Genomic DNA, 15,079 nt, shown 5'->3' on the forward strand with positions numbered 1-15,079 from the left:
CTTGTTTGTCTTGTTTGGGTAGAGACGGGAGACGAGTTCGCTAACGAGGAGCCCGTTGAGTTTTCTTTTGAGGATCCAGTCAACTCTGACAACTTTGCAGGCAAGATGATCATACCCTCGAAATCACTACTATCTTTGCTTTGCTAGATGCTCGCTCTTTTGCTATGCCTATGCTACGATGCCTACCACTTTCTTATCATGCCTCCCTATTTGCCATGTCAAACCTCTAACCCACCATGTCCTAGCAAACCGTTGATTGGCTATGTTATCGCTTTGCTCAGCCCCTCTTATAGCGTTGCTAGTTGCAGGTGAAGATTGGAGACCGTTCCTTGTTGGAACACTATTTACTTGTCGGGATATCATTATATTATCTTGTTATCTTAATGCATCTATATACTTGGTAAAGGGTGGAAGGTTCGGCCTCTCGCCTAGCGTTTTGTTCCACTCTTGCCGTCCTAGTTTCCGTCATATCGGTGTTATGTTCCCGGATTTTGCGTTCCTTACGCGGTTGGGTGATAATGGGAAACCCTTGATAGTTTGCCTTGACTAAAGCTTTTCCAGCAATGCCCAACCTTGGTTTTACCATTTGCCACCTAGCCTCTTTTTTCCTTGGGTTTCCGGAGCCCGAGGGTCATCTAATTTAGACCCCCCCCCCGGGCCAGTGCTCCTCTGAGTGTTGGTCCAACCGAGCGATGTCCGGGGCTACCAGGGGCAACTCTGGGCTGGCCTACCCGACGTCTGGCTCATCTGAGTGTGCCCTGAGAACGAGATATGTGCAGCTCCTATCGGGATTTGTCGGCACATTCGGGCGGTGTTGCTGGATTTGTTTTAACTTGTCGAAGTGTCTTGTAGAACCGGGATACCGAGTCTGATCGGAATGTCTCGGGAGAAGGTCTATTCCTTCGTTGACCGTGAGAGCTTGTCATGGGCTAAGTTGGGACTCCCCTGCAGGGATTTGAACTTTCAAAAACCGTGCCCGCGGTTATGGGCAGATGGGAATTTGTTAATGTCCGGTTGTAGATAACTTGAACCTTAACTTAATTAAAATGAATCTACTGTGTGAGTTACCGTGATGGTCTCTTCTCGGCGGGAGTCCGGGAAGTGAACACGGTGTTGGAGTAATGCTTGTCACAGGTTGTCCTCTAGTTATTCGTTCGCGCTTTGCCTTCTCTTCTCACTCTCTTTTGCGAACAGGTTAGCCACCATATATGCTAGTCGCTTGCTGCAGCTCCACATATTTACCTTGTCTTACCTATAAGCTTAAATAGTCTTGATCGCGAGGGTGCGAGATTGCTGAGTCCCTGTGGCTCACAGATTACTTCCAACCCAGATGCAGGGCCTGATGACTCCGTTCCAGATGACGCGCTTGAGCTCAAGTGGGAGTTCGACAAGGACTCACGCCGTTACTATGTGTCTTTCTCTGATGATCAGTAGTGGTGCCCAGTTGGGGCGATCGGGACCGTGTCGCATGTTGGGTTTATCTTTTATTTTGGCGCCGTAGTCAGGCCATGAGTGTTTGGTTGATGTAATGATATTTATGTACTTTGATTGGCGTGGCGAGTGTAAGCCAACTATGTATCTCCCCTTTTATTATCTATATATTACATGGGATGTTGTGAAGATTGCCTAACTTGCGACATTGCTTTCAATGCGGTTATGCCTCTAAGTCGTGCCTCGACACGTAGGAGATATAGCCGCATCGAGGGCGTTACAGCTGCCCTGGTTATCACTCAACAAGAATGACCATCCAAGGACAGCAACAAGCATCACAGGATCAAAAAGGATTCTAGAGACAAGAGGGAGGATCCAACTTGATACCCACAGGTGCCTCGATTGCTCAAAGGCACACTAATTTCAGCCATGGTAATCATCATCGCCCTAGCACGAACACCACTTGAGCATAAATAAGCAACACCTTTAAAAACAAATAAAAATGGTTCAGGGTTCATTGCATAGTGGGCTCAGATTCACCTTTCCTCGATCATATAACCTACCCACGTCATCTCTTATCACCAGATCAATCTGTTTATACAGTGGAGCTGCCCTAGTTATCACTCAACAAGAATGACCATCCAAGGACAACAAAAAGTATCACAGGATCAAAAAGGATTCTAGAGACAAGAGGGAGGATCCAACTTGATACCCACAGGTGCCTCGACTACTCAAAGGAACACTTATTTTAGCCACGATTAATCATCATCGCCCTAGCACGAACGCCACTGATCAATCTAGCAAATCCAGGAGCATAGCTATAGGACCAGGGCATCCACATGTAAACCAGAGCATCAAATGAGCTCCTATGATAGCAACTAAACATGAAAAGCAGCCTGCAAACCCTAAGATAGCATGGATCCACAACTACAGAGCTCAGGTAGGAACCGATGCATGAGTAGGGCATAGAGCATCAACCAGATGAAAACCACATCAATATTGCCATGACCATGTCCCATACAGTAGCCGAAGCAGAGGAGCAGAAGGAAGATGGAGCTCACCGAGGGAGGTTATAGCCAAGGCAATACTCAGTGCGCGCCGGGGTTGCGCCTGAACGCCGTCCAACCGGCGAGGAACCGCGTCGGAGTTGCGCCTTGCACTGTCCCGCCAACGAGCACGAACGCATCAAACAACCAAGTGACTCTGTGCACAGAATACATGTCAAACAATATAAACAATCAGATATTCCATCACAACAGGCGAATAAACATCTAGTAAAACAGAACAATGTAAGATCCACACTCACCTAAGATGAACCGGGGCATGCCTATATGTGCTCCATTCAAATGCTTAACGCTACACAGATCAAGATGGAAAGGAACAAATCAGGTAGAAATCAACTCACCCACATCAACAATATAAGAAACAAACAAAAGATATTTTCCCCCGATAACACGAACCTGCAGCCACAACACAAAAAGCCTCCTGGAAGTTGAATTTGGCATCGACCTGGACTGCGAGCTATGAGAAGGGCTGCTCGGAGATCACGTCTCCTCAACGACATATACCATCTTAGGGAGTCTAAACACCTCTCTCCAGTTCATAGCTGACACCACTACGAACAAAAGGGAAAGGTTTCGATGAGTACAAGTAAAGGAAGAAAAGGCCAACAACAATTAAGTAAGTGAATAGTTGCCATACTTTGAGGATACTCTTATCAGAAAAAATGAAGGTAAATATGTAAATAAAAGTTTCAGACCTATCGTCTGTGCAATTATCAGAGTTGTTATTTTTAGTAAGCACAGTATCATTGGTCTCAAATTTGCATATCTGCTTTTGCAGTTGTATCGACCACAAAACAACGATCCAAAAATTTACCATTAAAGACATTCCACATCACACGTCCATAAATCATGAATCGCATAAAAGAACGAAAAAGACGGGAGGGAGGTGGTACACCTGAATTGGAAAGGTTTCCGGCAAGGAAGTACAACTTTGTACAACAACAGCTACACCATTGGGATAGCCGTGCTTGACACAAAACAGGCTCATGTCACATAATTGAGTGCCATGGAGAGGAGAGGTGGCCAGTAGTACGACAATGAGAGAACACCTACAACAATCGGCGAGTGAGCATAGGCCTAAAATTCATCTAGTTGCATTCTGCAAGACCTAGGTTGTTATTTGAAACTCATAAAGTGATAGGCTGACAAATAGATGATCTATGAAGAGCAAGAGTGTGTAGAAAGCATCTGATCTATACATATAGAAAAAGCACCTACAAACCGGCGCCATGTCAAATTTTAAACTTGTTCAGAATAAGAATTCATGTGCCTAACAAAAAGATGCCATCCCATAGCAAAGCTTTTCTCTTCTCCTCTCTGTTACCTTGAGTAGTTGCATTAGCTTCTCATATAATTATTTCTACTATATGAAGAGAAGCACTATTTTAATAGATATGTTTGACAGAATTGGCAATAATTCTTTCAACTCAAGACATAAAATAGACAAGCCTTCCAGTATGGGGACTGGTATTTCCTGGCTGCAAGTATTTAGAACCATTGACAGAACTGCTAGTCTATTTAGTCACATAAATCAGCACATATGTAAACAACATATCTAGATTTAGGAACACTACAAACACACGAAGCATAGACCGATGATATCTAATAATCTGTAAATCATACTTGCTATGGTGTTATCTTTAAGAGATGCATGTGATCTGATTGAGAAAAACACCTTGTGTGGCCATTCTGCTTGTGTGACCACCCCTGCTCCTCACTAATGCAAACATCAATTAAACCATAATTGCAATTCAATATTTGGAAACTCAGATCATCACACCCTTGCCTCGGTTATTGTTGAATCATAGGAGCACAGTACAAAGAAACAATAAATAAAACAAGCAAAGGAACAAAATAACCAACATTCCATGCACAAAGGTGAAAGGACCAACAATCATAGGCCCTACAAAGATCCAGACAAGGAACAAAAGGCATATATCTAGGCTCCACTAAAAACAAGCAGTGAAGGAAGGAAACGACAAACATCCAATGCACAAAGACAAAAATACTTTTGGCCTTTAACAGAAAGGACATGATCTACAAGCAGAACAGAGCGAGGCAAAAAATGCATACTGCCATATAATCCTACACCTAGGTCTGGAAAGAATAGGAGGGGAAAGGAGGAGAAGAGGGGTTGACCCGCAGATCCGTGAACGAAGATGGACGAGGCTGCTAATAGATGATGTGCACGCACAGATCGAAGGAGTCACTGACCAGGGGATTGACCAGAAGGCCATGAACCGTGGACCAATCCGGATGAAAAAAAGATGAAAAAAAATAAAGATTAGCAGCAGCCAATAACCATAGCGGAACAAAATAGTGACATACCTACGGATCGACGAGTGCAGCAGAGGTGGAGCACCATGGTGCGGTGTGCTTGCGGCCCGAGCTACGGCGCAGCCGCGGCGCCGAGTGGCTGTGGCAGCCTGTGCTCGGAAAGCAGAGCAACAGACGAGGACCGAGGAGGAGGGGCACCCCTGGCACGAGCAAGGGACCACGCTGCTCGGATCGAGCACTGACGCATCTCTACAACTCGAGGCCGGTGACGGGAAGTGCGAGAGGAGATGGGGCGGCGATGGCATGAGAGAGGCATCAGGGAAACGAGCGCAGGAGAGGAGGGGCTAGGAGATCGAGCACGGGATCGAGTGGACGGCAGGAATCCACCGCCGCCACGGACGCCATCGCCGGCGCCGCTGATCCGCCGCCCTCCTCCGTGGCCGCTGCCGCCGTCGCCGTGGTTGGTGGGAGCCGCTTAGGCGTGCGGGGCCACGCGATGGCGTGTTGGGGAAGGAAGAACGCAGGCGCGGGAGCCGCCGTCGCCGTCGCCGGATGAGGAGCGAGCGAGGGAGGAGGGAGGCGGCTGCGTGGGAGGGAGGGAGGCGGCTGCAGGAGCGAGCAAGGGAGGAGGCGGCTAGGTCTCCGCCAGAGCGCCCCCCTTTTATACCGCCCCTAGGCGAAATGACCGAAATGCCCCGGTGGGGGCACAGTATTTACATTTTGTTGCCATTACTATTCATTTCAGCAGTGTCAATCCCAGATCCAACGGCCCAGGCTTCTCCAGATCTCGATCGGACGGACGAGAACGCATCAAGAGAAACGATCCAACGGCCGAGAATCACTGAACTCTGTGAAGCCTTGTAGGAACATCCTTCTCTTATCTCTTGATTTAGGCCTCCTTTGGTTTGTAGGAATTTCATAGAAATTCTATAGGATAGGATTTGCAAAGGAAAAATTCCTTTGAAGCCCTTTGGTTTGTAGGAATGAATTTCTGTTTCGATGTAGGATAGGAATCAATCCTTCACATTTTGGATGAAAAAAAATATTAGCCTAGACTCAATAAAAAATTCCTATCCTATGCATCAAATGGCATCTCTTTCTCTATAGGAATTAAGGTGTATGTCATCTCATTTCTTATGATTTTTCTATTCATATAAAATTCCTATCCTATGAACCAAAGAAGACCTTAATTACCATCTACTAGTAAAAAACACATGGAAACTCGGCGGTGCTACCATGCCTTTTCCAATTCCAAACGAACAAGAAAAATATCTACGAAGCTCACCTTTCTCCTGTGTGATGATGGACGCCGGGTCAGAGGCGCGATGCCCGTTTGACTCACCAGCGCAGCGCTCGTCGGGACTCCCCCACCCCCACCCGCAGCCACGCCTCCTCGCCCCCACATCCACCACGCTGACCAACCGGGCCCACCTATAAGCGGACCCCACCAGCCAGTACGTCAGGTCACCCATCTCGGTAGGCGACGAGACGAGAAGAGACCGCTCCTCTCTCCTCGAGACCAGGGATGGAACGGACGGCCCGGCGCGGCGGGGCACCGACGGGTGGGCCCGCGACGCCGCACGCCCCGGAAGGGACACGCGCGGGGCCACAGGCGCAGCGGGCGCAGGAGATCCGCCCCCATCGGAGCGAGCGAAAGGGCAGCGAGCGTGGAGTGGGATGGCAGACCCGAGAGAAGAGAAGACGCTCGGCTCGGCGCACGCAGTCACACACTAGCAGACAGGGGCAGTGGAAAGAGAGGAGTGAGAAGCAGAAGAACAAGAACAGCAAGGAAGGCCCGGAGGAGAGAGATAGAGGGTGAAAGGAAGAAGAGGTAAGAGATTTTTCCTCCCTGCCCTGCTGCAATGGCGTGCCTTCGATCCGCTCTCCCAGAAACCACTGCATGTTCTTGGATATAGCATCTGTTTGTTCCGTGAGGAAAGAGGGGGGAGAAGAAGAAGAAGAAGAAGAGATTTGTTTCTCTTGATGATTCGGTGAATGTAGGAGTAAGATGGGGGGAGAGAGGCCGAGGGATTTGGCATTGGATGCCCCCGTTTCCTCCATGGTTTGTCGAGCAGGAGCAGCTATTAGTGCCCAAGTTCAAGAAAAGCTCCTGCTTTTTTCACCATCCCTACTTTGCAGCTTGTTTACATTTTATTAGATGCTTTGATATCCTTCATGTGTTCTTCTTTGGAGCAAGTTCTTCTCCTTTCTGAATCTCTTGAGCCCCAACCTTTCCTTGTTCTTGCTGGGTAGTACAGACCCACGAATAAATGGCCCTCCCAGTACTGTTACTCCTTGTGTACAATGTACAACATCCGTGCCCTAATCCGCTATTAATCCACTGCGAGTTTCTACCACTACTACAAATCCGCACAGTGCTTCAATGCCAATCATCCTTTTCAGCAAATGCTTATCCTCCTCCCCCCCTCCTGCACCTGTTCTTCCCCATCAATGCATTCCTCCACTCCACTCAACCTGCAGCAGCAGGATCTACTACTAGCCTACGCCCATTGGGGACAGATTCATAATAATAACGGCCTCATTACCACCATTCTCTGTAACTGTGCAAGTTACCGCAGCCTCTCCCCCTCTGAAATTTTTCACCACCATTTCTTTACTCCCTTCCATGAAAGGCAGGCAGGCAGGCAGGCTGGCTCACATTATTGTTCCCCACCCTGGAAAGCAGGAAAGGATGCCCATTCCAGCCCTTGGGTGCTCACTGTGCCGGTTGCATGAATCAAGGGTGGTTTGCCATGTCCGCAATATTTTAGGTTTTGTAGTGGGAGTAGGTTTGCGGCTGTTTGCTGGATTCCTTCAACCTGACGGCTCCTTGGATTGGGCCAACCTCAGTCCTTGTGTGCAGTGCAGCCTGGTGCACTGTTTGTTACCTCTGCCTGAGGCTATAGGGCGTGTGAGGCTGCACATTTTTAATTTAGATGTAAAGAGGAATGACATAGCACCACTTCTTCTTCAGCTTTCATGAACTGTAACTATGTCAGGTTAATTAGTCCCTATGTCATTTTTCTTGGCATTTTAACTTTGATGTGGGTTTTTGAACTTTGCACTGCTAGTAATCTGCATCCTGTGATTTCTTATGACCTTACACTGTAGTTACTTCAAGCTAATTAGCAATCATGTGTTTACTTTCTGTAGTGATTCTTGCAGAAGTTGAGTGAGTGCGCAAGGATCTGGTGAGGGATCTCATCATGCAGAACTCAAAAACCAGGTAGCTTCCATGTGTTTCTTCCTTCCTTCCTTCCTTTTGTGCATGTGTTTGTTTGCCAAGCGCATCTGTAGTCCTTTCTACACACGCATGTGCGTCTCTGAGCCAGTGTCCACCACCTCGGTGGACAGCAGTACCCAAATGATGGCAATATCGTTTGTAGTATTAAATGTGTCTAATGTACTGGGACCAGTGCAGGTCAAAATAGCCATTTACTTCTGCATAGTGAAATACTAATATTTACAGATCTTGTGTTGACCAGGCCTTTTCTTTCTTTATCTTTTTCAAGCCACTAAGATGGTTGTACGATTTGTAGTATCTTATCTCTGTCAAGCCAATAAGATAGTTGTATGATAGTAGCATACTAACAGCACTGTAGAAATAGACCTTTTTTCTATTGCAAGTGAATGTTGTCAATTTGGTTTGAAATAAATAACCAAACTGGAACGCAAAGCTGCTGAGCATATATACTAGCAATTAATATTATGCCCTGTTCATCTTTCTTGTACAGATACTAGCATTAGATATGTACTTTATACTAAGTTTTTTTTTGTCGTTCTGTGTTCAGTAGGAATGGCTCTTCAGATGCTCCGCAGAGGACGTCTCCAGCAACTCCGCGGTCGTCTCGTGTGGCTAAAACTGGAGGGAATGAAACTGACTCCGCAGGGATCACACCGACAAGAACACCTACAGAGAGGAGCCCAAAGGTCATTGAGCGCCGTTCACCACGGAGCCCAGTTACGGAGGTAGAAAGTTACTTGTTTGGCAGTCGTTGCGTTGCTGATTGCCCTCAGTGGATTTAAATTTGCTGCTTTCTGTTCAGTTCAAAAACAGTCGACATTCCAAAGTACCCCTTTCAATGTATTTTACAAGAACTGAACTTCCATTTCTCAAAAGCCTTGTACATTCCAACACACCCTCAAGTAGCTATCCTGGAAGTAGTATGATGATAGGCTTTAGCATCTATAATCAGTTCAGCACTGGAAAACGCAGAATCTTTTGCAGCAAGTTTCATTTATATTGCTTAATTAATACCTCTGCATTCATTTTTCAGAAGAAGCGCCCAAGTAGGCTAACTGAGCTGGAGTCTAAGGTTAACCAGCTCCAAGATGAGCTGAAGAAGACCAAGGAACAGCTGAGCGCATCAGAGGCACGAAGGCGCCAAGCACAGCAGGAGGCCGATGAAGCAAAGAAGCAGGGGCAGGATGCATCGTCGAAGCTGGAGGAGTCGCAGTGCCAGCTTGTCGTGCTCTCAGCAGCAGAGGAATCCCGTCTCCAGGAGCTGCGCAAGATCCAGCAGGAGCGTGACCGCACCTGGCAGGCCGAGCTTGAGGCATTGCAGAAACAGCAGTCGGTGGATGCCGCTGCACTCAGCTCGGCCTTGTCTGAGATCCAGAGGCTGAAGTTGCAGCTGGAGGCGACGGTGCAATCCGATACAGCCCGTGCCAAGCAATGTGAGCATGCGGACTCTGAGCTCGAGGGGCTGAAGCAGGAGATGGAGCTCAGGCTTGCAACGATTGAAGCCCTGAAAGTAAATGTCAGTGAAAGTGACAAGGCTGCAGCTGATGCGAATGCCATGGCAACTGAGGCCAAGCTGCAGCTTGAGACCGCAAAGGCCACCATTGACACACTCCTAGCTGAGGGTGTCCGGTTGCAGGAATGCCTGAGGTCAAAGGACATAGAACTCAGTGAGTCTAAAGCTCGGGTAGCATCGCTTGAGGAAGATCTGAAGAAAGCGCAGGCTGCAGGTAATGAAATTCTGAATGAGGCACAGGCAGGCAATGCCAATGGTGGCTTTGGCAGTCCATTGACTGAAGTTCTGAAAAAGAGCGTGCATCCCACCAGTGACGTCAATGGAAGCTGTGGAAGTCCTGACCCAGAGATTGAGCACTTGCGGATGGCGCTTGAGGTGGCTGAGATGAGGTACCAGGAGGAGCAAACTCGGATGACCTTCGAGACAAAGACCGTCTATGAGATGCTGGAGAATGTGAAGTCCGAGTGCACACGCCAAGTCTGTGATATTGAGCTCAAGCTGAAGAGCAAGAACGACGAGCTCATGTCAGTGCAGGCAGCACTGACAGCCAAGGCGCAGGAGGACCTTCACAGGTCAGACGGGCTGAGTGAAATGCAGCCGGAGCTGGAGGCGAAGCTGATGAAGTCGATCACAGACATCGCGGAGCTCAAGGCGAACATGATGGACAAGGAGAACGCGCTGCAGAGCCTGGCGGAGGAGAACGAGACCCTCAAGTCGGAGGCGGGCAGGAAGGAGGCCGACGTGCAGCAGCGGTACGAGGCGGCGGTGGCGGAGCTGGAGCTGGCCAAGGCGGCGGAGCAGGACGTGCGGATGCGGCTCGGGTACGTGACGGAGGAGGCCGACAAGAGCAGCCGGCGCGCCGCCCGGGCCTCGGAGCAGCTGGACGCCGCGCAGGCGGCGAGCGCGGAGGCCGACGCGGAGCTGCGCCGGCTGCGCGTGCAGTCCGACCAGTGGCGCAAGGCCGCGGAGGCCGCCGCCGCCGCCCTCGCGGGCGGCGGCAACAATGGCGGCCGGATGGTGGAGAGGACCGGGTCGCTGGACACCGAGTACAACGGGTCCATCGGCGGGAAGCTGATGGGGTCGCCGTTCTCGGACGATGAGTCCCCGAAGCGGCGCAACAGCGGCGTGCTGCGGAGGATGAGCGGGCTGTGGAAGAAGGGCCCCAAGTGAAGAAGCTCGCGAGACCGTTCAACAGACGAGAGGTAAGGTAAGGTAAGAGTAGCAGCAAGATGAGAACCAGATTCAGCCAGAGCTGGTCAGTGGTCAGAGTAGTGGTCTAGTAGAGGTTGCTGATGATGAGTGGTAGAAATCTGTAGCTGAGCTTCTAGGGTTACTAGGATGATGGATGGAATGGAATGGCATGGTAGATGGATATCTGTCCCTTCTTGTTTGCAGTTAGTTGAAAGAGAGAGAGCCTTCTGTGGATTGTGGTGTCATCAGATCCTGGAGCAGCCGCTTTTGTTTGGCTGCCTGCATGCCTATGTTTGTTACTGTATGTTGAAAGAGACCACCTTGATGTTTCATTATCCTGTACTTGCCATCTGAATGATTCCAGTTATGGCCTTATATTTTATGCATAAATATCCATCTCGAGCCTGCAAAGATGCAAACTGCAAAATAAAGTCAGGTAGTCGCAGTAAGTAGCCCTTAAAACAGTCTAGTTTGAAAGTTCAGTGCTACGCAGAAGCCTGATTAGCTGGAGGTGCGATTACAGTCATGTGACGGAGGGGGTGTGAATGTTAGAGCTCGCTGCTGTCATCTGATGCCAAAACTAACAGTCATGGATCAACCAATTCTGTCAAATGGCTCTCGAACTCACCAATGTTTTCGTTACACGGTTGCTTCCCTCGAAGTCGGAACGCTCCTTTACCGATGCATTTTGACATCCCACATCTTAGGCAGAACGCTTAGCCCCGTTCATCTTCATGCGCTCGAGCAATGAGCTATCTTGCATTCTTTAAAGGGTGGCTACTTCTAGGCAAACCTTCTGGCTGGCTTTGCAGCCCCCACTTTTATCATAAGCGGTTAATTAGGGGCCTTGGCCGGTGATCCGGGCTGTTTCCCGCTGACTATCGACGATGAAGGTTATCTCCCATCGTCTCGCTGGCCGACCTTGACGTCCCTAGGCATATCATATCAGGTAGAAATGTGTAATAGATGCAAGACATAATCAGCGTGCATAGAAGAATAGCATGCAATACACGCACTGTATTCACCCTTGTAGCCTTGTAGAGCAGCATATATGAAGCAGTATGATCTGAAAACAAAAGCATATATGAAGCAGTACAAGGGGATCAGAGAGAGGGAGGGAGGGCACATACGGACACACACACTCACTGTAACAGAATGCAGTCAGGATCCTGGGTAGAAGGGTGCACGCACGCTGTGTGCATCGGTGCATGGGTAGGAGACGGCGACTGGTTCCTGTAGACTTGGTTCTGTAGTCATCCCTAACAACAAACAAAGATAAGGGGAGAAGAAACATGAGAGGGCAGAAATATAACAGTGATGGATTCCGATCGCATGGGCGACTTGTTCGGTTCCTCTCCGCTCCTCTAACTCCGCTCCTGGAGCGGACCATACTTCAGATCACTTTGACGGAGCTGCCAAAACCGAGCTTCACAACTCCGCAGAGTGGAGAGATTTCGAACAGCGCCTAGATTTTTTGAATGGAACATCTAAATGAATGCTGCGAAACCCAGGCAGATTAGATGAGTACTGTTAAAAGAGAAGGCCACGGCTGCCATGGGCGCCGGCGGCGGCTAGATCACAATGGATATCGACACTGGCTCTGGCTGCCCTTCAAGTTTTTTTTTGGGACAAGACTGCCCTTCAAGTGACCCAGTCTGGGCTGCCCTTAGGTAAACTGCAGCATAGGCCCGCAACTCAGAATAGCCCAGAAGCGCGTATTCAGTTAACCAGCCCAGAGGCCCAGCCCGTGTCCCGGAGCCAGCCCAGGCCACTACTAAAACCCAACCAAGCACCACCACGCCGCCTCCTCCTCCCCCAAACCCCCCGTACACTCGCCGCAGCAGCAATGGCGGCGGAAGAAGCAGCCGCCTCCGCCTCCGCCGCCGCCACCAACTTCGAGGTGGACCTGGGCCACCTCATGGCCTACGACCCCTCGCACCACCTCGCCGCCTCCGCTGCGTCCTCCAGGGCGGAGCTGCGGGAGGAGTGCCTGCGGAAGGCCACGGAGCTGGCGCAGGCCGTCGCCAACGCCCTCTTCTCGCTGCCGGCCACCGAGGGCCGCGACGGCCCCGTCGTCCGCCTCCCGCCGCCCGCCAACCGCCTGCCCCGCGAGAAGCATGTGAGAATATTACCGCATCCCTCTCTCTCCTCCCCTCATGCTATCTCTGCTCGCTACGCTTTCGGTTGCTCTCGATTTGATTTAGAGAAGAATGATTACTGCCGGCTAGTAGGTTGGTGTAGGCTACAGACGCGAGGGTGACATATTAGCATGGAACTACGACTGCCACCACCAGCATATATTGCTTCAATTATTGCTTGTATTGATTCTAATTTCTCATTCCTGCTCTGTGCCAATCCTTAAAACGAGATATTAAGCTGAACAGAACTTTTGTTATGATAATATATGCATGTATTTGCAAACTGCAAGATGTTTATAATCTTTACCTCTCCTGTCACCAGTTGCCGAGGCCGAAGCCCCCTACCAAGTGGGAGCAGTTCGCGAAGTCGAAAGGTGAGCCTGTTATTCTTGCTGGCTTGCTGAATGTTTTTATTGCAAGTGTACTTGCTTGGGTTTGATATGATAGGAACATACTTGCAGGGATTATCAAGCACAAGAAGAACAAGCGTGCATGGGACGAGCAAACTAATTCCTGGAAGCGGACTTACGGCTATGATCGTGTTAATGATGACAGAGACGTTCCCATCATTGAAGCCAAATTGACAGACGGTGAGCAACTTCGTCTTCTGTATCTATGACCGGTGAATTTGTTTTTGTGGCAAGGGTAGTAATCTTTTCAAGCTTTTCCCTGCCGAGTACACATTGCAGTCATCATGAGCTGTGACACAAATGCTTAACAGCATGTATGCTTCTGCGTATCTACACCGATTTAGTCTGGTGTTCATTTTAAATCTCCAATGCTCTTTGCATTTTGACTAATTGAATCTAACGAGCAGCATTTTGTTTTGCAACAATAGTAGCAATCGTTTCGAGCTTTACACCGAGTGCCTATTGCAGTAATGTGCCATGACACAAATGCTAACAACCTGCACGCTTCTGCTTTGCACACTGATTTGGTCCATCTATCATTTTTATTTTCCAGTAATCTTTTCATTTATGACTGACTGAATCTCTCGAGTCTAAATTGGCAATGTAATTAGTTCTAAAATGTATATGTGTCATTCTATTACCCTTTTAACGAAGTATGATTTATTACAGAGCCTGGTGTTGATCCTTTTGCTCAAAGAAGGGAAGAGAAGAAGGGCAGGGTAGATAAACAAGAAAAGAACAGACTTGGAAATTTGAAGAATGCTGCAAAAGTTGGTGCTCTGCCAAGGTAATCCTTTCCTACTACTCCCTCCGTTCCAAATTACTTGTCGTGGTTTTAGTTTAAATTTGAACTAAAACCACGACGAGTAATTTGAAACGGAGGGAGTAGCTAGTATCATCTATATATATACCTCATGCACTACTTAGTTTATTATTCATTACATTAGCAACTCGACTTTCTCATATAACAGCTTTCTGAAAAAACATTATGCAGTCACATACAGCTTGCTGCCACGTCCGTGCCCATCACAGGGACAAAAGCTGATCTGCCTAGAAAAGCTAAGAAGGAAGATCTCGAGAATGTTGCTGGTATGGCTTCTGCAGCAACTGCCAGCGGTGGAAAGTTTGACAAAAAGTTGCCTGGCGAGAAACCTCTTAAGAAGGCTGGCAAAAATAGAAAGGTTTTTCCCCTGTGAACTTATTTGCCTTCTGTAAATCCAAGCACCTTTGTAATTTGATAGTTTGCTTAGCTTAACTGTTGCTTTTCTGCAGTTCCTCCCTGTTGTAGAAGGGAAAGGAATGGGCAACCTGGAGAAACAGCAGAACGACAAGATCCTGAACAGTCTGCTGGCCAAGAACTTTGAGGAGCCGTTGGATGTCAGCAAGGCAAGCCTCCAGGATTCAGTATATGTTACCTTTTCCATTTGTCTAGCTCAGCATCTAACAGCAGCTGTACATAACTTTGATGCCAGGCAATCACGATGTACAAGGTGAAGAAGGACAACAAGAGGAGGAAAGACAAGCAATCATCATCATCCGGATCGAATAAGTTGAAGCCCCAGAAGAAAATCCACAAGAAATCTTCGAAGAAAAGTGCTTAGGTCCGCATCATCCTCGAGACGTGGTTTGCTGTAGGCGGCGAGCGCAGTTTCCAAGCATCATGGAGAGTGTTGGCAAGTTTTGTATGGTTGTTGTCCTGTTTAAGTCCCATGGGAGAAAGATTGTTAATCCAGTTATACTGGTTATGACACAAGAACCTGAGTGTTGTCAGAAGTTTTGGAAAATATTTCTGGAAAGCTTTGTTTGCAGTA

General features: G+C 48.5%; 2 protein-coding genes across 5 annotated transcripts; both read left to right on the forward strand.

The window, feature by feature from the left end:
* The first annotated feature begins 6,396 nt into the window (after window positions 1-6,396).
* Window positions 6,397-11,055, forward strand: LOC125545691 (interactor of constitutive active ROPs 2, chloroplastic). Of its 4 annotated transcripts, none has more exons than XM_048709734.2 (4): window positions 6,397-6,603; window positions 7,938-7,998; window positions 8,567-8,741; window positions 9,050-11,055. In XM_048709734.2, the coding sequence occupies exons 2-4, from the start codon at window positions 7,979-7,981 to the stop codon at window positions 10,697-10,699; spliced, it is 1,845 nt and encodes a 614-aa protein (XP_048565691.2). In that variant the 5' UTR covers window positions 6,397-6,603; window positions 7,938-7,978; the 3' UTR covers window positions 10,700-11,055. The 4 variants fall into 4 exon arrangements, with proteins under 4 accessions (XP_048565691.2, XP_048565685.2, XP_048565678.2 ...); XM_048709728.2 differs by having other exon boundaries at window positions 6,398-6,603; window positions 7,926-7,998; XM_048709721.2 differs by having other exon boundaries at window positions 6,400-6,603; window positions 7,926-7,998; window positions 8,564-8,741.
* Window positions 11,056-12,514: 1,459 nt separating this feature from the next.
* LOC125545710 (ribosome biogenesis regulatory protein homolog) lies at window positions 12,515-15,079 on the forward strand. The gene is made up of 7 exons (XM_048709745.2): window positions 12,515-12,839; window positions 13,181-13,232; window positions 13,320-13,448; window positions 13,938-14,055; window positions 14,263-14,449; window positions 14,541-14,654; window positions 14,741-15,079. Exons 1-7 carry the CDS (start codon window positions 12,567-12,569, stop codon window positions 14,867-14,869), a joined length of 1,002 nt encoding a protein of 333 aa, XP_048565702.2. The 5' UTR covers window positions 12,515-12,566; the 3' UTR covers window positions 14,870-15,079.

This window comes from Triticum urartu, chromosome 1A (assembly GCF_056163025.1).
Source record: "Triticum urartu cultivar PI428250 chromosome 1A, HENAU_Tu73, whole genome shotgun sequence".
Lineage (NCBI taxonomy): Eukaryota > Viridiplantae > Streptophyta > Magnoliopsida > Poales > Poaceae > Triticum > Triticum urartu.